Raw genomic sequence first — 24,113 nt, forward strand, 5'->3', positions numbered from 1 at the left:
GTTGATGAGTAGGATGGGGATTATTGTGGGAGTAAACGGATTGAGCGTGGGAGAGTAATTATTGAAAAGTCAAGGTTTCACCAAATGAAAAGACACACGTTTTGGTTCAAAGACTGTGTTTTATTACCAGAGTTGTCCATGAGACTACACATAACTACGTGAAAACACAAGTGAGAAATCAGTCCGAGCTCCTCAGCCACCTTTGAACTCGTGACCCTAAATATCTCCTGACCCCATGGAGGTTGTGGGAGGGGCATGGTGCGTTTCATGACCCCCAGTTTAGGAAGTTCTGCTCCAGGCAGAAATCTTATACCCCGAAAAGAACAAGGAAAGGGAAGAAACAGCACACTGAGCCTTTTGAGGTTTCAGAGTCAGAGGTTCTGCTGTACAAAGATCTTAACTTAAACGTAACAGTGATTTTCCACCTGCTTGATGTAACCACTAATACAACTGGATGTGTGTTCAATGCCTAAATGGAGATGACAGAGGGCCACTTTTGGAGGGTGCATAGGTTAAGCCCATGTCAACAGCTTTCTAGCCACTGCTTTTAGATTTGAAGCTACAAACTTCACCACCACTATCCCTAACTTTCAACATCTGAAGCCTTCACCTCCCAGGCATTAACTTAAGTATTTCGCCTCTAAAGTGCATCTAGCAACCTCACCCTTCCCTGAGGTTTCACTCTGGGACCACGTGAAATTTGCATTATTAAAATAGGTCACATTTGTCTGATGCAAACAACTCTCTAACCACTCTCACCAATCTCAGTGCACTTAGCTGTGATCTGAGTAGCTTGAATCATAATAATATTCAAATGTACTGTCAGTGTGTGACTAACATGCCATAATGTCACAAGTGCATGGTCCTAGCACCATACTTACGAGTACAGAATCAGCTCCAGAACCCGGATTATTTTTGTCCTTGGTGACAGGAGCTGGGATATGATCCTGTGATTCCCAATGCAGAATTGTTAAGGTTAACAATCTCCCTTATCTGGACAAAGTAAATGTTTTGGAACAAGTGCATACTTTTGCTGTCTGTTCACCTGAGACAAACCAGTAAATTGGTGACCAGCAACTGGGAGAAAGGGGGCAGAGAAGTTATTCTTGTTCATTTGATTTTCCTTATTTTCCAGAGAAAATAATTGTATTGACTTGAAGAAAGAAACAGAGGTCAAAATAGAAGCATTATCTTCAGACCACAAGCTAAAGGTATTTGAATGTTGAGTTTTAACTTTTCTGTGCAATTAAATTCTGTTCTACATGATTTGGTAGAATGGCCAGCAATATGGCTTACATAGGGCAAGAATAGATACATCAGCAGTAACTCAGAAACAAATTTGTGCTCACTATGGAGTTCTGAAGAAAAGTCATATCAAACTCAAGGTGTTAATTCTCTTTGTCTCCAGAGATGCTACCTGACCTGTTGAGTTTCTCCAGCACTATTTATATATCAGATCTTCAATGAACACAATATTTTGTTTTAATAAATGTGTTTGGTAAATGTTTATATCTAGAACCTAATCTGCATATTAAAAGTATCCACCTGTTATTTTCACTAGTATTCAAATTGGAAGAGCTAATATTTTCCAAACATAGCAACCACAAGGGATTTCTCCCCAAGTAGATTTGTGTGCTAAGACTTGGTACAGTATTAAAATGAACAAAATCTCTTGGAAAGAAAAATTACTGGCAGTCTAAGGTGCTATTCAATCAAATATTAGTTAAAATAGTCTCACAATAGTTTACTAATAAGTGCCAGTTTTGCTATGTACAGAAAACACCCACCAAATGAAACTGAGTTCTTGACACTAGCACAAACCCATTTATTGGCAAGTTGGATGAGATGCAATCATAATTTCCTTGAACATTACTTATTCATAAAATCATTGAACATTATTTATTACTAACCAGGGACATTTTTCTCCTTTTGCCATTTGTTTCTTCCCCGAAGGCAAAACTTATCATTTTTGAAGGACTTACAAGCTTAATGTGCTTGTAAGACATTCTTCTGCATGTTACTCCAGGTAAGTATTTTCTAACCAACCTTATCAGAGATGTTATTGCACATCTCTGGATCGTGGTGGGGGTGACTTGAACCCAGACCTCCTGCAGTTATGCCTCCAACAGACTGCACCTGGCTTAGATTGACAGGCAAAGGAACTTCATACCAAGATGTTAATACCACGAAACAGCAGCTTGCAAACTCCAATAAAAGCAAAATGCTGGAAATCTGAAATAAAGACAGATATTCCAGGAGAAATTCAGCAGGTCTGACAGTGTTTGTGGAGAGAGAAACATAGTTAACATTTCAATTCTGCCAAGACACCCCACCCCACCAGTTTTGGCAAGCACTTTATCAAGCATTAGGAGGGAGAGCAGAAAGCAATGAAGGTTAAGAAGCTGAAAGATTAAAAACGGAAATCCTGTCAGAGAGAGGAGCAAAACGTGTTCAAGGTGGAAGGAAAGTGGCAGTGAATTAAACACTCAACTAAAAGCGAAATACTGGAAATTTGCAAACACGAAATTGCATTTGACATCTTTCCAGGGAGCAACTGAGATTGGTAATCCACCACATAGTGTGTCCGATAGAGATCATAATGCTACTGTTCAGAAATGTTGTGGGAAGTGAGAGACAGTGCGTGAAATGTATTGACTGATCCAAGATGTTTGAAGAGTTGAAGCCATCACATTTGATGCTCCTGTTGATAGTTATCTGGAATAATTGTAAGCAGAAACTTCCAGAGGCTTGAATGAGTTTTAGCTATTCACATCACTCAGAAGAGGATTGGGAAATCACAAAAGTGTAGCGTCAGTTTCCATCACAGTGAGAAGCATTTTCATTTTGTCAATGGGTAGGACTGCTGGTAAAGGGAGATATGGAATCAAATCATATGGATGTACTATTGCTATTGTACCTTGCTTGTTGTACAATGCAAATCTAAAAAATCCGCTTGCTGTTTATCAGCAAAACATTAAGTGCAAAATGTAATTCATTCAACACAAGTGCTGCAGGAAGTTCCCATGAACCATTATAAGGCATTATGTTAGTGCAAGTTCATTTACTTTGTCTTTATGTTCTGAAAGAGGGTAATTAGAACCAAAGTGTTAACAGGAAAGGCCGTTCGGTCCGTCAGTCCTGCTCCACCATTCATTAGGATCATGGCAGATCTGACATTCCATAAGGCCATTTTCCTGTATTTTCTCCATAACCCTTTATTCCCCCAACTGATCGAGAATCTATTTATCGCAGCCTTAAGTCTACACAAGGACTCTGCCCCCCACAGCTCTCTGTGGCAAGGGGTTCCACGCACTATAAGACATCAGAGAAGAAATTCCTCCTCACTTCAGGCTGAATTGATGCCCCTTAATTCTGAGTTGAAAAGTGTGGGGCCGGAAAAGCACAGCAGGTCAGGCTGCATCCAAAGAGCAGGAGAGTCGGCGTTTTGGGCATAAGACCATCATCAGAAATATGGAGGGGGAAGGGGCGGAGAGATAAATGGAGGGGTGGGGGTGGGGCTGGGGTAAGATTGGTGTGAAGGCGATAGGTAGATACAGCTAGGAGGTGATAGTGACAGCTTGGTGGGGAGGGTGGAGTAGATAGCTTGGAAGGAAGATGGACAGATAGGTCAGGTCAAGAGGGCAGTGCTGAATTGTAAGGTTGGATCTGGGATGAGGTGGGGGGGGAGGGGAGATTGGGAAACTAGTGAAGTCGATGTTGATGCCGTGTGGTTGAAGGGTTCCTCCAGTTAGCGGGTGGGGGGGTGCTTTGATCTGGCAGTGGAAGAGGGTCAGGATTTGCATGTCATTGGGGGAGTGGGAGGGGGAATTGAAGTGGTCAGCCACAGGGCAGTGGGGTTGTTGGATGTGTGCTGACCAGAGATGTTCTCGGAAGCGTTCCGTGAGTTGGCATCCTGGAGAGGAGAGCACATTGAGAGCAACGGATGCAGTAAATGAGGTGGGAGGATGTGCAGGAAAATCTCTGCCAGATTTGAAATGATCCTTTGGGCCATGGATGGAGGTGGAGTGGGGGAGAGGTGTTGCCCCTTTATTCTGAGACAACGCCCTCTGGTCCCAAGAGCGGAAACATCCTCTCAGCATTGACCCTGTCAAGCCCCTTAAGAAGAGATATGTTTCAACCAAGTTTTGCTATGACACTGTTCAGCATCATTCTGTTCATCCAGTAATCTTCACTATATGTCTAGATCGATGCACAAAACATTCTGTCCAAAAGGTGAATGAAACAGGCAGCACCATATTCTTCTGCTGAAGAGTTCATGGGTCTAAATTTGGGTACATACGGTTGTATTATGAAATGTCTGATCTTAGTAGTTAGCAACAACTTTTGTACAGCCTCTTTAATGTAATAAGTCATCGTAAAAATGCTTCCCAAGAGCATTAGCAAACACAAACTGACACCAAGTTAAATCAGGAGAATTTGGACAGTTGACCTAGTGGTCAGTCAACGAGGAAGGTTTTAGGGGATATCCATAAGACCACAGGAGCAGAAATTAAGCCAATCGACCATTGAGTCTGCTGCACCACTTGATCATGGCTGATAGGTTTCTTAACCCCATTCTCCCCGTAACCTTTAATCCCCTTGGCAATCAAGAACTTATCCATCTCTGTTTTAAATATACTCAATGACCTGGCCTCCTCAGCATTCTGTGGCAATGAATTCCACAGACATACCACGCTCTGGCTAAAGAAGTTTCTCCTTATCTCCATTCTAAGGGTCTTCCCTTTACTCTAAGGCTGTGCTCTCAGGTCTTCTTCTCTCCTGCCAATGGAAAGATCTTCCCAACGTCCACTCTGTCCAGATGTCCAGTTTCTTGTACGTTTCAATCAGATTCCCCCCTCATTCTTCTGAACTGCATCAAGTATAGTCCTAGAGTCCTCAAACCTTCCTCATATGCTAAGCTTGGGATCATTCTCATGAACCTCCTCTGGACTCACTCTAGGGCCAGTTCATCCTTCCTGAGGCACAGGGCCCAAAATTGCTCAGAAAACTCTAAAAGTGGTCTGACCAGAGCCTGATAAAGCCTGAGAAGTATATCCCTGCTTTTACATTCTAGTTTTTTTGAGATGAATTACAACATTGTATTTGCCTTCCAACTACCAAGTCAACCTGCAAGTTTACCTTAAGAGAATCCTGGACTAGGACTCTGAAGTTCCTTTGCACTTCAGATTTCTGAATTTGCTCCCCATTTCGAAAATAGTCCATGTCTTTATCGTAAAGGAGGAAAGAGAAGTGAAGGTAGGTTTTTCACACATACGGTTGTGAGTGCGTAGAAGGTGCTGCCAGAGGAGGTGGTGGAAGCAGATACAATAGCAGCACTCAGGAAGCACCTGGACGAACACATGAATAGGAAAGGGAATAGAGGGATACGGATCCTGTAACTGAAGACAATTTTAGTATGGACACACGAAATGCGTCAGCACAGGCTTGGAGGGCCGAAGGGCCTGTTACTGTGCTTATTGTTCTTTGCGATACCATGAGCTTTCAGGAGGAAATTTCAGAGCTTGGAAGCTAGATAGCACATGGCCACTAATTGCGAGATGTGGAATACAGACTGGGCTCCTATCAGAGCAATTCCAAGTACTCACATGGAGGAGCAACATATCAAAAAATTGGAAATTTTCAAAGTGTGCATCCATTTTATCACCATTTGAAATTATAGTGATTAAATATTGAAGCTTGAAGTTCTGATTTATTAGGAGACACGTAGCACCCCAACAAACACTGTAAATGGCTTTTCAAAGATTTTCAGAAACTTTATTTTATGATAATATGATGTACAAACCCACTTCTGATGTATCAAGGAGATAGTGTAGACCCTAACTTTTTCTTATTTAAAGGAAAGTATAATTCAATTGGTTACACTATTCAGCTTTAAGCAAAATACACTTTATTTCTACTCCACACTTAAAACACAAACCAAAGAAAGAAGAATTGATCTAATTAACTCTATTGGAAAACTCGACAGAATAATAAAGATAATTTAACTGCTAAACAGCAATTGTTCCAATACAGTAACATCCCATAACCAACCCTTGGCAAAGGCAAATTCAGTAAACTAGATTATCTCACATGCAATGTGTCTCCAGTCCAGGAGAAAAGTACATCAAGGAAAATTCTGGCGCAGAGAGAATGAGAGAATTCATGTGTTTTGCTGTACCAGGGAGAGATCCATGGCAACTTCAAAACCCCAACAACTACTGATAGCTATCGTAAAACCCTAGGTCTGTGGGAGCCTGACCCCACCCATTCAGGCTGCTTCTGTTGTTCTAACTTCCAAAAAACAAGACGTCACAAGCTGTTCACTTTATTGGTTTGGAACAGATCGCTGCATCTCTGTCTCAACCTCTCTTGATAAAAAAAGACAAAATACACCTCCTAAAGCCATAGTATCATCACAACAGTTTAGTCCATTCCAATAATTTCTGCCCTTGCACCATTTTTCACTCCCATTAGTTGTGTGCAACCACAATGATGCCAATTCGCACCAGAAACTTTGTTTATTGAAATCTTCATATGAAACAACAAATTATAAATAAATTTCAGTTCATTTATAATCCTGCTAATATTCTTTAATTCTCGAACACATATCTCCAACATCCAGTTAAAACGATGTAATTTGAGTTCAAATATCAATATTAACTGGCATAACCACCACCCAATAAATCTAATTGCAGGTTATGTGTGATGCGCATTATGTTTTTCTTTTGACAGGTGAAGGAGATTGTTACTCAGCAAACTAAGGAGTGGTCAGAAATGATAAATATACATTGTGCAGAAGAGCAGGAACTGAAGGATCTTCATTTAAGCCAGCAGTGCGATTTGTTGAAGAAACTGCTCATCAGTATGCATGAGCAACAAAGCCAGCACCTGAAACTTATTCATGATAGGTGTGTAAAACAATTGTTTGATATTAAGAAAACTTATTTTTTTCTTTAGGTCAAAGTTCCTGACTTCCCCTCTTCTGCAGCTATGTTTGCACGTGGGTATCCTTGGAGAGGGAGTATCTGGTATCCACCAATACATTTCGAGAGGGATGTGCACCACAAGAGGTGGAGAATCTTATCTCCCCTTCCAATTCCATTTTGATTCAGCTCCCCGCCTCTCTCCCTACGTCTCCCTCACCTTTGATGGTCTGCACTGCTCTTAACAGACTTTGCGTGGAAATTAATCAATGGAATACCATGGGTGATTTAATGGTGGTGATTTACCTGTGACAAATACCACAGGTGGTTTGGTGTTGGGAGAAAAAAGCCATTCCGTTTTGTGTGATAACACTTTCGAATATAAAAGTAGAAAGGCTAACTTTTCCTGGCCCTCTTCCACAGCTACGTCTGACCCCTGATGTCTATAGCAAGGGAGCACACTGTATGCACTAACACCCTTGAGTTATTTAGATTTGATTTGATTTGATTTATCGTAGTCATGTGTACATAAGTACAGTGAAAGGCTTTGTGTGTAAGCAGTACAGGCAGATCATAGTAAGCAAGGACACATAGATCATGGATTGCTGAGATGTAGTGAGGCATATAGGTTACACTGCACAGGGGACGTGTGAAGCAAGATCAACATTAACAAGATCAATATTATTTGAAAGGAACGTTATTAGTAATTTTTACAAACTTAGAATTTAGGTTTAAAAGTGTGTATCGGTTCAAAGAAATGTTAGAATAAAATCTGCTAAAGGGGGATGGCAAGGAGTCGCCCAGTGTCAGTGCCATCTTGAACAAGAGGGGCGCACCTTGGCTGTTGGAATGCATTATTTTCACCTCCAAATCCATTTTAATTTAGTCCTCTCCCTTCTTCCTTTACTTGCTTCACTGTTGCACTGCCCTAGCTAGCTGTTTGCTTTAATTTGTTAGTGGGGTGATTTGGTGGTGGGTTATTTGACACAAGATGGGTTTTCCTCTGTTATCAATTTGTTGACAATTCTGGGTGATTTGGTGGGGGCTTTCCCCCACTAAGTAGATTTAATCAAGAAGGGGAGAGGGCAGACTGGAATTTATACTGAATTATGAAATGCAAATGGGAAAGCAAATCTTAGCAGGACTTATACACTTAATGGTAAGGTCCTAGGGAGTGTTGCTGAGCAAAGAGACCTTGGAGTGCAGGTTCATAGCTCTTTGAAAGTGGAGTCGCAGGTAGATAGGATAGTGAAGAAGATGTTTGGTATGCTTTCCTTTATTGGTCAGCGTATTGAGTATAGGAGTTGGGAGGTCATGTTGCAGCTGAACAGGACATTGGTTAGGCCACTGTTGGAATATTGTGTACAATTCTGGTCTCCTTCCTATCGGAAAGATGTTGTGAAACTTGAAAGGGTTCAGAAAAGATTTACAAGGATGTTGCCAGGGTTGGAGGATTTGAGCTACAGGGAGAGGCTGAATAGGCTGGGGCTGTTTTCCCTGGAGGCTGAGGGATGACCTTATAGAGGTTTACAAAATTATGAGGAGCATGGATAGGATAAATAGGCAAAGCCTTTTCCCTGTGGTCGGGGAGTCCAGAACTAGAGGGCATAGGTTTAGGGTGAGAGGGGAAAGATATAAAAGCGACCTACAGGGCAACTTTTTCACACAGAGGGTGGTACGTGTACGGAATGAGCTGCCAGAGGAAGTGGTGGAGGCTGGTACAATTGCAACATTTAAAGGGCATTTGGATTGGTATATGAATAAGAAGGGTTTGGAGGGATATGGGCCGGGTGCTGTCAGGTGGGACTAGATTGGGTTGGGATATCTGGTCAGTATAGACGGGTTGGACCGAAGGGTCTGTTTCCGTGCTGTACATCTCTCTGACTGACTCCTTCTTCCTACTCTGGTAAACGGATGATTAGTGATGTAACAAGTCTCAATTGAAATCCCGTTTATCCACAGAACCTTACTCATTGCTCCTTTTTCGTAATATGTGAATTTTATTTGTCCATCTCCTATTTCGAGATTATTTTCCTTGACTGTGAACTTTAGGAATTCCTATATTGCCCATAATATAAACCATAAGATTTATTTTTTTCAGAAATTGTTAAATCAAGCAAGATAAATCAAATATATTTCTCTGATTCTGTGAGGGAGTTAAGAAGAAATATTGATATCTGGAGTGTGTGGGGGATCTGAACCTCACTGAATGGTTAGTAGAGGCAGAAATCCACAATGTGTTTAAGAAACACTTGGATATGCACTGTTTCTCATTCTACTTCATATACCCTCTTCAAGCCACTCAGCATCCTAAGTTGGAAGTATGTTGTTGTGCTTTCAGTGTCACTGGATAAAACTTCATTCTGGAACTCACTCTCCAAGGCTCATGCCATCCTGACTATATCACTGTTCCTTCATTGTCACTGAGTCAAAATCCTGGAACTTAGCTCCTGAAAAACATTGTGGGTGACCTTCGTCCCAAGGACTGCAGTGGTTCAAGAAGGCCACTCAGCATCTCTTTCAGGACAATTAGGGATGAGCAACCAACACCAGTTCAGCCACTAATGTCCACATTCCATGAATGAATAAAATTTTAAAAATCAGCTTACAGTCACCGAGTTATTATAGTTGCCCTTGAAAGCAGCAGTCACTTAGCAACTAGGGATGTTCCAAAGTTCTGATGAGAGGAACAGCATGTAATCCTGGCCAACATCTCTGTCTCAGGCTTGCTGCAGTGCTCCAGTGCAGCTTAGCGCCAGATGGAAGAACAGCACCTCATTTTCCACTTGGCGATTCTACAGCCTTCTGAACTCAATATCGAGTTCAACAGTTTTAGAGCTTGAGGCACTTTTTCCTGACATCCCTCTAACATCATACACCTTACTATCACATGGTCTACTATTACATATAACACATTATTAGCCACTAATAGTCCCCACTAGTAGCTATTCACTTTCCCAGGCTGATCCTTATCCCTTCCTTTGTCTGTCCAACTGCTCTTTCCTGTCTTTGGTCTCTATCTCCACCCATCACGCTCTCCTTACCCTCTACACTGGTCCTACCTTCTGCATAAAAACCAACCTTTTCCTAGCTACCATCAGTTCTGAGGAAGAGACACTGGAGCTGAAACATTAACTCTGATTTCTCTTCACAGAAGCTGCCAGACCTGCTGAGCATTTCCAGCAACTTCTGTTTTTGTTTCTGATTTCCAGCATCCACAGTTCTTTCAGTTTCTAACAAGGTAATCCCATTGTGTTGATGAGGTTTAAAAGCACCACCAGGCCACCACAACCAGACCAATCTTTTATACCCATTTTAACAAACAGAAAACCCTAATTTAATCACACATTCAAAGGCCACCTTACTGAGAAATTGTACTCCCTCTTGAGTTCCCACTGTCTGGAGTTAATCCAATGACACTGGAATTCGTCAGCAAAATTTTGTTTTATTAACATGTGGGATGTGGATGTTGCTGGCTGACCAGCATTGATTGCCCATCCCTAGTTGGCCTTGAAGAGGCTTTGTAATTGAATAGCTTGCTTGGCCATTTCAGAGGGCAATTGAGAGTCAACCACATTGCTATGGGTCTAGAATCACATGTAGGCTAGACGAGGTGAGGATGGCAGATTTCCTTCCCTGAAGAACATTAGTGAACCAGATGGGTTTTTTCTGACAACAGCTTCATGGTCATCAGTAGATTGTTAATTCCAGATTTTTTTTTAAATTGAATTGCCTGCCATGGTGGGATTTGATCCCAGGTCTCCAGAACATTAGCTGAGTTTTTTGATTAATAAATCTAGCAATAATACCACTAAATCATTGCCTCCCCTATTAAGCAACATCCACATCCCACATGTTAATAAAACAAAATTTTGCTGACAAATTCCAGTGTCATTGGATTAACTCCAGACAGTGGGAACTCAAGAGGGAGTAAATTTCTCAGTAAGGTGGCCTTTGAATGTGTGATTAAATGAGGGTTTTCTGTTTGTTAAAATGGGTGTGAAAGATTGGTCTGGTGGTGCTTTTAAACCTCATCAACATGTTGGGATTACCATGTTACAAACTGAAGGGAAACGCTAGCACACATCCACACCAATGATCCAAGGATCAAATATGGGTCCAGATGAAGTTTTGCCAAAAAAACAAAGAGTACAGGGGCTTGAGATCATTCTGCACTCAGTTTTATGATTCCAGTTGTTGTTCCTTCTGGACAAGTCAGCTGCCAGAATTAAATCTGGCTTGATAGATTCCTTGTTTTGCAATCTAATCTGGTGGTCTTTCTCTGACACGTAAACATTCCAGACTGCAGTTTGTCTTCAACAATAAAACAGAAGTTTTACTTTTTAAAAAAAACAGACAAAGCTATTTAAATCGAAAACTGTTGGAAAGGTTTCAAAACACACGGCAAAACAAAATCCTGGCTACTTCCCAACCCTATCACTTTACAGTTACTCAAAAACCAGAGAAATTTCCTAACTCTATCAAATCTGTAGGCTTGACCGAACTGCTTCTTTTCAGTTTTTCTGGAATATTTACACAACTGAGATCTTAGACTTACTCGGCTTTGAAGAACAAATGCAGGTTTCTAACTGAATATTCCTGGTCTGGAAATTTCACCAACTAAGCTCCTTCACTGAGATAACTTATTCTTATCTACTCTGAATAATCCCTTTTTTCCAGGAGAAACTATTGTTGCAGCTGATTCTAATCAGGGCTTTTTCAAACTGCTGAAAAACTTCACCATCTCTAGGTTTTTCTGAGCTGAAATCAATCCTTAAATATCCTAAACCTCAAAGCAAGCTAATGTCTTATCTCTTCTGGGGCAAAATTCCACAATTTACACAAACGTTCACTAACACTCCAGGAGACACAAACTGGCTTAACATGGTTCTCAAAAGACCGATCGATTTAGTTATTAAACCACTGCACAATAGAAAATAAGTCAACTCATGGATACCACTGTTTTAAATCCAAACTATAAGAAAAGATATTAATTTAACGTGTACAGAGCATTTAGGTATTGGACAAAGCAAAGAAGAGTTGAGGACGTAGATGCTGTGGTTGAGGAGGTGAGAGACAAATGGCTAAGCAACTGTTTGTAAATAGTTTTGTTCAGTTGCAAGGTTATTAAAGTGACAGTGCTTTAGAATTAGTTATCTTGAGTTTCCACAGCTTTGGTACAATCAGAATAATGGATAATAAATGTTTGGAAGGCTGTAATACAATGAACGCATCAAAACTGCATCTCCAATTAGAGTGCAAAGCTCAAGTGTTTGATGCATGTGCTGTTGGAATATAATTAGGGTGTAGAACCTTGAAAACATTTGATTGTAAGTACTTAACATTTATATATGCACTGGTCATTGTGTTTACATTGCCACATTCTTCAGCCTTACTATTGTTGATCATGGTGCTACAGTCGATACAGTGTGGCGCTGTAGAAAACACAACAGGTCAGAGAGCATCCGAGGAGGAGGCAAGTCAATGTTTCGGGCAGGATCATTAATCAAGACATCAGACCATTAATCAAGCTATGCCTGGAGACTGATTAATAGTTATGGGTTCTATGTTCTTCCTTATTATTGAGGTATGGGCTTTGATAGGAGAGTAGCAATAGACAACAGATGCAGGAGTAGGCCATTCTGCCCTTCGAGCCTGCACCACCATTCAATATGATCATGGCTGATCATCCTTAATCAGTATTCTATTCCTGCCTTATCTCCATAACCCTTGATTCCACTATCCTTGAGAGCTCTATCCAACTCTTTCTTAAATGAATCCAGAGACTGGACCTCCACTGCCCTCTGGGGAAGAGCATTCCACACAGCCACCACTCTCTGGGTGAAGAAGTTTCTCCTCATCTCTGTCCTAAATGGTCTACCCCATATTTTTAAGCTGTGTCCTCTGGTTCGGCACTCACCCATCAGCGAAAACATGTTTCCTGCCTCCAGAGTGTCCAATCCTTTAATAATCTTATATGTCTCAATCAGATCCCCTCTCAGTCTTCTAAACTCAAGGGTATAGAAGCCCAGTCACTCCAGTCTTTCAGTGTAAGGTAGTCCCGCCATTCCAGGAATTGACCTCGTGAACCTACGCTGCACTCCCTCAATAGCCAGAATGTCTTTCCCCAAATTTGGAGACCAGAACTGTACACAATACTCCAGGTGTGGTCTCACCAGGGCCCTGTACAGCTGCAGAAGAACCTCTTTGCTTCTATACTCAATCCCTCTTGTTATGAAGGCCAGCATGCTATTAGCCTTCTTCACTACCTGCTGTACCTGCATGATTACCTTCATTGACTGGTGTACAAGAACAACCAGATCTCTCTGTACTGCCCCTTTACCTAAATTGATTCCATTTAGGTAGTAATCTGCCTTCCTGTTCTTGCCACCAAAGTGGATAACCATACATTTATCCACATTAAACTGCATCTGCCATGTATCTGACCACTCACCTAATCTGTCCAGGTCACCCTGTAATCTCCTAACATCCTCCTCACTTTTCACCCTGCTATCCAGCTTAGTATTATCAGCAAATTTGCTAATGTTATTACTAATACCATCTTCTATATCATTAATATATATTGTAAAAAGCTGCGGTCCCAGCACTGATCCCTGCAGTACCCCACTGGTCACTGCCTGCCATTCCGAAATGGAGCCGTTTATCACTACACAGTCAGGTGTTTGCACACCCCAGCTATTTTGATGTCATTAAGAATGAACTCTAAAATGAACATATTTAACGTCTCTAATTTCCAAATTTGCGGATGATATGAAAGCATTGTAAATTGGGCGGAAAACATTGTAGACATCCCAAATCTAAGGAAGAATGTGCTGGAGTTGGAGGCGATCTGGACAAAAGTTTACAAGAACGATCCCGGAGATGAAGGCTTTGTCATACGAGGAGTGGTTGAGGAGTCAGGTTCTGTGTCGTTGGAATTTAGAAAGATGAGGGAGGATCTGATTGAAACATATTGAATACTGAGAACCCTGGAACGAGTGAATATGGAGAAGAGGTTTCCACTAGTAGGAAAGACTCAGGACCCAAGGGCACATCCTCAGAGTGAAGGGACGACCCTTTTGAACTGAGATGAGTAATTTCTTCAGCCAGAGGCTGGTTAATCTGTGAAATATATTACCCTAGAGGATTGTGAGACCAAGCCATTGACTGTAATTAAGACAGAGATAGATAATTCTTCATTAGTAAGGGATCAAGGGTTATGGGGGAAAGCAGGAGAATGGGGTTGAGAAACATATCAGCCATGATCGAATGTACAAACAGATTCAACAACAACTTCTTCCCTGCTGTTGTCAGACTTTTGATTGTTAAATATTAAAGTTGATCTCTCTTTCAACTTCCTTTATAGCTATAACACTGTATTTTGAAGTTTGTTCTGTTACCTTGGTGTATATATATATATGATATGATATGCCTGAATAGCGCGCAAAAAAAAAAGAATTTTCACTGTATCTCAGCACATGTGACAATAATAAAACAAATCAAATCAATGGGCATTCCTCCCAGCTGCTCTCTGAAATGGTCGAACAAGCCACTCAGATGAAGGCATCTAGTGATAAGCAATAGATGCTGGCCAGCCATCGACACTCACTTCCCATGAGTAAACCTTTTCAAAAATTCCCTCTGCTGTTAAGCGACAAATTACAAGACTTGGTTTTCAAAACTTGTCATAATTTTGGGAGTGTGGAGTAAAACCTCAAACTAAACAATGTAAATGGCAACACAAATTTTGGATATTCTATCTTCGATCTTGGGAATATTGGTTGACTGGAGTTCCAAACTTGCAAAAATTGGAGGTCTCTGTAATTAAATCACCATTGACAAGAATCCCTACAAAAAGTATTCACTTTGTAAGAATAGAATCATTTTGCAAAATAATTTTCCTTTAAATCACTGCAGATTCTCTTGAAACTTGACTAAAATAAACCATTCTAGACACAACTTTGTTTCTTTTTAAAATTGATGATGAGTGCATTTTCATAAACGTGATAATTTAAATACAAGTGAAGCAGGGTTCTAACCAGCTGTTTGCACCCACAGTAAACCGATTTTTTTTCTAAAAACATGTTTCCCTGTGAGTTTATCTCACTAGAATTATAATATTCACTACAGAAGAAAAGGTATCATTATGTGCCCAATTAAACAAAAGTGTCTTTGATCTGTGTTATGAACTTATTTTAATCAGTGGTGGTGAACTTGGATTTACATGCAGGAACTGTCAGGTAGCATGTATTTGTTAAGGAGCACTTAAAATTCTGAATATTAATACCTTTGTTGTTGAATATGCTTTAGTTTGGTGCTGCTAGGATACCAGATCTCATTTTCTTTTAAATAGACCCTCTTATTATTGGCCAAGCAATGTAGCTGATTACTATGCCTCAATCCACCTTCACAAGACATCATAGACTCAATGTCATACAAACAGCTTTACAACAGATAGTAACAGAATATGCTATCAGATGTTGACAATATAAAGTTGAACATAAAGTGCTCGAATTAAGATTTGCACTTACCAGTGTTCAACAGTGTTCTCCACTAAGCTTATTAAAGCACAGTTCAAATCTCAGGGGGACTAGGTGGTAATGCTGTCCTAAAGTTAGATAGCATTTTGGTCTCTTAAATATATCCAGTATAATATCCACATAATTTTATATTAATTAAATGACTTTCCTTCAAAGAAAAGACAGTTTCTACTGCTAATTTTTCCCCTGTGATTTAGGTAACGTTCAATTTGTGATCGGCAGTGAGATGCACACATTTGAGGAACATTCTGTGTTAAATGTGCTGCTACAGAAGTGATAGTTATATGTTTGCAGAGTACTGAGAATTTCACAGAGCAATTTAAAGCAGATATGGGCATTTTAAATTTAAATAGCACTTCATGGTTTTATTATCCAAAAAGGTTTTGAGACGAAAGTTGAGTTGGTAAAGATTGATGCAAATTTTAATATAAAATGTCACATGTACTAAAAGAAAATAGTTCCAATACTGTCACAGTCAACTGTCCAAAGATAAGTAACAATTTTCATTTCCCTTTTAAAACAAAAGCAAAATAGCCTGCTTAAGAATGATGTAATTCATATCACTTTGAGGATGCCATTTTAATTTTGGAAAAAAATATTAAATATCAATAACGTAGGCATAACAGAAAATGCATTTGTGTATTAAATCTATGAATCTGGCTAGAAAGTTACAAAATCTCTCATGGCCTTGTCTGCAAAATAACATTGGATGAAGCATTATAAATTTAGATCAGGTGGAGTTCAGAAATTCTGTCAGTTCTCATGTCTCCTTGAGACTTCTCCTAATGAGATAGTCAATGGGCTTCATAATAATTCAATAGGTTTTCTACCAGGTAGGATCATCTTTAAACACATTGGCAACAACAAACATTTGTACACATAAAACACCTTCCATGTAACAGAATTTGCCAAGCTAAGTATGAGGGTTAGTGGCCAAAAAAGAGAAAGTGCAAAGCCTTATTGAATATTGCTACAAAGAGGAACATGTTGCTAAAGATTGCACCCATCAGGACACATGCAAGAATACTAATTTCAAGCAATCACTATAATTGGAACTACAGGAGAAAATACTGATGATTGGTTGACTAATCAACTCTGATTGGCTGAGGTCTCACCATGAAGAAAGCAATTTGAAAGCATAAGCTCCCCAAGCTCTCTGGCACTTAAGGAAGATGCAACACTTCATCTTAATCCTTCTTGTCAAGACCATGCATTTGAAAGTATGAAACTCCCGGCAAATGGAAATAAGCCGTGTTCCAAACTTGACTGAAGCAGTTAGCACCTTGAAGATTGTTCAGCAAGTGCAGCCCAACCACAGAATTCTATTTAATAGTAGGAGTTCTATTTTAAGTTTTCCAGACGTGCACTGATTGAGCGTGGTCTGTACTCTTAATATCAACTAGCTAAGAAACATGCTACAATATCAGCTACAAATACATGGACCACGTATCTGGCATCACACCGGCAAATGGAAATCTTACATTACATTGACTAATTGTGGGGTAAGCAGAATATCTTCAGCAACATGTTTCTGTTTTCAGCAATATTGAAGTTTTACATCATGAATGCACTCATCCCTAATCCTCCTCTTTGTCTACACCCTGGACAGGATGCCCCTCTCGAGTGTCCAAATGGAGGTGGGCATAAGGGAAAGACTATTATTATTTTTTGCAGGAGGTCTTGACATACAGTGGTAGTCAGTGACAAGAAGATCTCAGGGTTCAAGACCCCCCCTTAGGATATGATGTCCGCAGAGGTGTGTCACAATATGTCCAACAGTTTGATCGACTGCTTACTTAGTGCACCGCCTGCCCCCACCCTCCATGCTCCAGGATGGTCTTTCCGTTGTGCCTACCTGCATTCAGAGACTCAAGAGATGTAACCAGTCCATTGGGATAGATCAATACCAACATGATGGTGATGATGGAACTATAGCACTATCAACTAGATTCTACACTCTCAACCCAGACCCTGATATGGACACAGTGTGTACAGCTCAGAGCTGAACATGGGCAAGTTGACAACCTTAACTGCACTATAGTTAGAGCAGGCAGGAGGAATGGCACCAATATCAGCTCAGCTCAGGGCAAGTTGACTCCCAGGCTCTGGTGCAAAGGACTCGTGTGAGTATTTTCAGACAGGGCAGGTTTTAATTCATACATTTGGTTCAGTGTGTCTTATTTTGCAGTGGCCTTTATTTTCTCGTTGTGGTCCCCAGTGAATGAACAGGGATGTCTTGCTGCAATTATGCAGTGCCTTGGTGACACCACACTTGGAATATTGTGTATCATTTTGGTCTCCTTTATCTGAGGAAGGATGTTCTAGCTATGGAGGGATTGCAGCGAAAGTTTACCAGACAGAATCTTGGTATGGCAGGACTGATGGGTGATGAGATACTGCATTGGTTCTGACTATATTCACTGGAGTCTAGACAAATGAGGACGGAGATCATAGAAACCTATAGAATTTGAACAGGACTATTTAGAGTGAATGCAGGAAGTTTATTCCCAGTGACCAAGGAATCTAGAGTCAGGGATCACAATCTTACAATATGCGATAGACCATTTAGGGCTGAAATGAGCAGAAATTTCTCCACCCAAAGACTGGTGAGCCTGTGGAATTCTCTATCATAGAAAGTGGTTGAGGCTAAAATACTGAATGTTCTCAAGAAGGAGTTGGATGCAGTTCTTAGCCTGAAGGGATCAAAGGGTATAGGGAACAGGGAAACTGAGCCCTGATCATAATGAATGACAGAGCAGACCCAAAGGGCTGAATGGCCTTCTTGTGCTCCTATTTTTTAATGTTTCTGTGATGGACAATGACAAAGAGAAGCTGTGAATTGCTTTAATTTGCTTTTTGAGCTTTCATTTAGCCTCATTGGAAGGTGTGGGAGAATGAGGCAGAATTCTCCAGAATTTAGAAGGTTAAGGGGTTTTCAAGATGTTAACAGGGAAAGATAAAGCTTAACTATTTCCACTGGATGGAGTTTATAGAACTAAGGGTGTAGTCTAAAAATTATGTTAAAAATCACACAACACCAGGTTGTATGATGAAGGAGCGTCGCTCTGAAAGCTCGTACTTCCAAATAAACCTGTTGGACTATAGCCTGGTGTTGTGTGATTTTTAACTTTGTCCACCCCAGTCCACATCATGTCTAAGAATTAAGGCCAGGCCATTCAGGAAAAATGTTAGAAAGCACTTCCACACGCAAAGAGTAGTGGAGGTTTGGAATTCTCTTCCTCAAACAGCGGTTGATGCTAATTCAGTTATGAAATTTAAATTTGAGATAGACATGTTTTTATTAATCAAGGGTATTAAGGGATTTTGCCCCAAGGCATGTACATAGAGTCAGCCCACACATCAGCCATGATTTTATTGAATGGCAGGAACAGGCTCAAAGGGCTGAATGGCCTACTGCTGTTCCTAGAAAATATAAATGGAAAGTGAGTGAAAGCTCAGGGAACATGCTTATAGACTGAGCAGAGGCGTTCAGAGAGTGGTCTTGTATTTTGGGTTTGGAATCCCTGTACTGCATCCTGTACTGTGAATATCATTGATCTGGCTTCTTGTGTTCATGCTACAGACTGAGCAAAGAGATGCGGGCTAACCAGGCAAAGAGCTCCATGGAGAACAGTAAAGCCATAAGCCAGGATAAAAGCATCAAAAACAAAGCTGAAAGGGAAAGGCAAGTTGTCCTCTCTGTAAACAAAATCAGAAAAAAAAGATATTGATTCATGTTTTTATAAATGCGTGATGCTCACCCTTTTTAAGGATGGTGTCCTTCTATCTGTCCTTACACAATTGCTGAATTAACAAAATTCCCTTGTGTTCTTTCAGGTTTATAGGAATACAATAATTCTGATCATTGTTCTGCACTCTTAAATTTAATGTTGTGAGATTTCAAAATTAATGTTGCTTCACAGTACAGTATCATCTATTACTATGCTGGTTTCTGAACGTCGTCATCTTGTACTTGTTATCTCTCAAGTTGATTATTGCAATGTTTCCCTGACCAGCCTCCATAAACGTCCATTTGAAACTCTACTGTCCATGCCCTGTTCTGACTTGAACCAACTCTGATCACTCGTTGTCCATGTCCGTTGGCCGACACTGGCCCCTCACTCCAGCAATGCCGAAAATTTAGAATTCTCATCCCTTTGTTCAAACCCATAAGTGGTATCACCACTCCCTACGTCTGTAACCTTCTCCATCTGTCCACCACTCCCTACTTCTGGAACCTTCTCCATCTGTCCACCACTCCCTACATCTGGACCCTTCTCCATCTGTCCACCACTCCCTGCATCTGGACCCTTCTCAATCTGTCCACCACTCCCTACATCTGGAACCTTCTCCATCTGTCCACCACTCCCTACATCTGGAACCTTCTTCATCTGTCCACCACTCCCTACGTCTGGAACCTTCTCCATCTGTCCACCACTCCCTACATCTGGAACCTTCTTCATCTGTCCACGAATTTCTACATCTGGAACCTTCTCCATCTGTCCACCACTCCCTACATCTGGAATCTTCTTCATCTGTCCACGAATTTCTACATCTGGAACCTTCTCCATCTGTCCCAAGAATCAACAGCCAGGATAGTAACTGTATATTATTTTTTCGCACAAGACTTTTTAAAATATTTGCTTTTGCCTTTGTTAATTGATTTGTAATCATAGGCTCCCTACAGTGCAGAAAGAGATCCCCGAAAAGCTTCCAATCCAGATCCACCCCATCCCCGTAAACGCCATTTAAAATGGCTAGCCCATCTAACCTCCCTGAATATTATGGGGCAGGATTTTTTAAGCATGGCCAATTCACCCTAACCTGCAATGCTTTAGGGCTGGAAGACAAAGCCTTCACAGACACGGGAACAATTTGTGATCTCCACATAGTCACCCAAGACTGGAATTGAACCCAGATCCCTGGTGCTGTGAGGCAGAAGTGCTAACCACTGAACCCACCATGCTGCCTGTAAAGAAAATACAAGCAGAAAACTGGGGATCTCAAACAAATAAGATCAGAGAGTGTTGAAGAAGCTCTGCAGATCTGGAGAGAGAGGAGCACTAACATTTTGATTTCTGTGGAGAATTTTAGGATTTGCATTTTGCTTCCTGAATTCTACAGGCTGATATTGATAAATAAGATAAGATAATTTAATGAAATTTAATTCAGGGGAAATTTTAGTTTCATTTCATTATAGCCTAGATGACGCTGTTGAGACAACTGATCAGAACCTGAATGTATTTCAGTGGCACGTTTCAAAGATGTCAAAAGTCGTGGCAAATGTCTTAATGTTTTTGGTTTCCAGGCGGGTCCGGGAGCTGAACAGCAGCAACACTAAAAAATTCCTGGAGGAGAGGAAACGGGTATGTCACTGTGTATTTCCGCACAAACGTAATACAATTGATTCTGTGTTATAGCAATAATTTGGCTGTGATTTTTATGCGGGTCATTGGAAGAAGTGGACTCTCTACCTATTACATTCCCAGCTACCTTCCCCACACCCCCACCGCCCTCTTCCATTTATCTCTCAGCCCCCTTGGCCAACAAGCCTCATTCCTGATGATGGGCTTATGCCCGAAACGTTGATTCTCCTGCCCCTCAGGTGCTGCCTGACCTGCTGTGATCTTCCAGCACCACACACTCGACTACAGGTTAGCCAGTCCCCGGTCATGAGCTTCCTTGTACACTATAGCAACTGAAAGTGCTGGAAAAAACTCAAATTCGCCACAAAAAGCAAATGATCTGTTCAAAGCCCCTGATTTGCATGTCGGTTTTTGGTTAAGGACAAGTTTTTTGGAGGGATTCCCGTCATAAGGTCCAGGGAGATTTCTTGTCATATCTTACCAGCCACACACCATCCTGGCTTGGATATGTATTGCCAGTTCCATCAAGTCCTAAAACTCCAGAATGCTACCTTGATCAACTGGGCTGCAATGGTTCAAAATAGTAGCTCACCACCACTCTTTAGGGAAGAATGGTGTGGATATTTTCTATTCAACCTGTTCAGACATGTTATGTCGTTCCTCTGGAGTGGTGGGAGGAAGCCTTGAACCCTGCTTTCTTTGTCCGGAAGTAGGGGCACTACTCCTGTGCTGACCTGGCCAGCAATTCTCACATTCCGATGAATTAATAAATTTAAGGAAAGACCACACAGTTTTCTATTTCTGGTATTTCGTGCAATTCCGGCCTCCCTTCTATTGGAACTTGAAAGGGTTCAGGAAAGATTTGCCGGAGTTGGAGGGTTTGAGCTACAGGGAGAGGCTGAACAGGCTGGGGCTGTTTTCCCTGGAGCGTCGAAGGCTGAGGGGTGACCTCATAGAGGTTTATAAAATCATGAGGGGCATGGATAGGGTAAATAGGTAAGAAAAATTTAAGAGGGACCGAAGGGGCAACTTTTTCATGCAGAGGATGGTGTGTATATGGAATGAGCAGCTAGAGGAAATGATGGAAGCTGGTACAATTCCAGCAATTAAAGGCATCTGGATGGGTATATGAATAGGAAGGGTTGAGAGGGATATGGCCCAAGTGCTGGAAAATAGGACTAGATTAAATTAGGACATCTGGTCGGAATGGATAATTTGGACCGAAGAGTGTGTTTCCTGCCGTACATCTCTATAATGCTGTGACTCTATGATATCTCACACATCCTAGCTCTCTTTGGTATCCAGCTGTCTATCCCTCAGGAGTCCCTTTCTAAACCTCATTAACTCCCTCCTCCTTTCAGTCATTCCTTAAAATACACCTCTTTCACCAGGCATTTGGTCACCTGTTCAAATACCTCCTTATGCAACTCAAGGTCACATGTTGTCTTAAAAAGGTCCTGTGAAGCATCTGAGGCATATTACTAGATTTGAAGTACAATGAGAATAGGAATTGTCATCAGTTTTTGATGTAGGAGGATCTTCCTCCAGTTTGTGTTGACTTTAATTGGAATGTTATAGAAGCGCAAAGTGGAAGAACATGGAATGGGACAGATTAGGACATTGGGTAGTGAAGCTAGTATCTTCCAACAGAACAGAGATGCTCAGAAAAACAATTGGTAAATCCACCTTTGCATCATGTGCACTGAAGGCAGCATACTAGATTGAAACAAGTATAAGTGAATTTATAAATGATGGGAGCAGATGGATAAGTTGAGAGAAACTACTCCTGCTTGGAGGAAAATCTAGGACATGAAGGTGAAAGTCAAGAAGTTAGGGCCAGGAGTGAGTAATAAAATCAAATGGAGATCTCAAATAGAAACAAAAGTGCTGGAAAACTTTTAACAGACCTGACAGCTTCTGTGGAGAAAGAAAACGATAAGATTTTGAGTTCCATGTGTTCCTTCATCAGATCCACTCTGGAGAAGTCATGTTGGATTCAAAAAGGTCCTCTTTCTTTTTCCACAGCCAGTTCTGCTGAGCTTTTTCAGCAATTCTGTTTCGTTTCTAAACTAACGACGTCAAAAACTAAGGACAAAGTTAGAAACCCCTTTTTCGCACAAAAGGTCGTAGCAATTTCTTCTGCAAGTATCAGTTGATGTTCGACCCATTGTTATTATTAAGACAGAGTACACTAGGGTTACTGTCAGCAGGAGATATCAAGGGATATAGTGCAAAAGTGGTTTGGTCACAGGATCAGCCATTGTCTCATTGAATGACAGACCAGGCTCTGAGGGGCTGAATAGCCTCCTCCAGTTCTTATCTACCTGAAGAAGGAATGTGTGAGGTCTCAGTGTGGCAGACAGCATTATCAAAACGTTTTCTGCTTATAGTTCAGCAGAACCTCTGGTATACCATGCCTGGCTACTGTCCAGCAGATAGCCCTAAAGAAAGTTAACCTTTGCATTTCTCTCAATTGCCTTCACGTCTATGAAACTTGCTTTTTTTCATTCAGGGGATGAGGGCATGCTAGTCCAGCATTTATTGCCCATCCCTCCTTGCCCAAAGGACCGTTAAGTGACAACCATGTTGCAGTGGGTCTGGAGTCATGAACAGAACAGACCAGGGAAGGATGGCAGATTTCCTTCCCTGACACCAAAATTGGAGGTGTAGTGGACAGCGAAGAAGGTTACCTCAGATTACAACAGGATCTTGACCAGATGGGCCAATAGGCTGAGAAGTGGCAGATGGAGTCTAATTCAGATAAATGCGAGGTGCTGCATTTTGGGAAAGCAAATCTTAGCAAGACTTATACACTTAATGGTGAGGTCCTAGGGAGTGTTGCTGAACAAAAAGACCTTGGAGTGCAGGTTCATAGCTCCTTGAAATTGGAGTCGCAGGTAGACAGGATAGTGAAGAAGGCGTTTGGTATGCTTTCCTTTATTGGTCAGAGTATTGAGTACAGGAGTTGGGAGGTCATGTTGCGGCTGTACAAGACATTGGTTAGACCACTTTTGGAATATTGCGTGCAATTCAGGTCTCCTTCCTATTGGAAAGATGTTGTGAAACTTGAAAGGGTTCAGAAAAGATTTACAAGGATGTTGCCAGGGTTGGAGGATTTGAGCTATAGGGAGAGGCTGAACAGGCTGGGGCTGTTTTCCCTGGAGTGTTGGAGGCTGAGGGGTGACCTTATAGAGGTTTACAAAATTATGAGGGGCATGGATAAGGTAAATAGGCAAAGTCTTTTCCCTCGGGTTGGGGAGTCCAGCATAGAGGGCATAGGTTTA

The 24,113-nt window shown here is 41.2% G+C and overlaps 1 protein-coding gene and 1 long non-coding RNA gene across 16 annotated transcripts in view; one reads left to right on the forward strand and one right to left on the reverse strand.

Moving 5' to 3' along the window:
• plcb4a (phospholipase C, beta 4a) overlaps positions 1–24,113 on the forward strand; it is a 560,059-nt gene that overhangs the window by 491,041 nt on the left and 44,905 nt on the right. For all 15 annotated transcript variants that reach the window (XM_072581470.1, XM_072581466.1, XM_072581480.1 and 12 more), the window contains 4 exons: positions 1,136–1,211; positions 6,733–6,908; positions 19,047–19,148; positions 20,772–20,829. In XM_072581470.1, coding sequence (XP_072437571.1) covers positions 1,136–1,211; positions 6,733–6,908; positions 19,047–19,148; positions 20,772–20,829 — 412 coding nt within the window. The remainder of the gene's footprint in view (positions 1–1,135; positions 1,212–6,732; positions 6,909–19,046; positions 19,149–20,771; positions 20,830–24,113) is intronic.
• Positions 1–24,113, reverse strand: part of LOC140483306 (uncharacterized) — a 130,890-nt gene that overhangs the window by 78,816 nt on the left and 27,961 nt on the right. The window lies entirely within an intron of this gene.

The sequence above is a fragment of the Chiloscyllium punctatum genome, chromosome 11 (genome assembly GCF_047496795.1).
Source record: "Chiloscyllium punctatum isolate Juve2018m chromosome 11, sChiPun1.3, whole genome shotgun sequence".
In the NCBI taxonomy this organism is placed as follows: domain Eukaryota; kingdom Metazoa; phylum Chordata; class Chondrichthyes; order Orectolobiformes; family Hemiscylliidae; genus Chiloscyllium; species Chiloscyllium punctatum.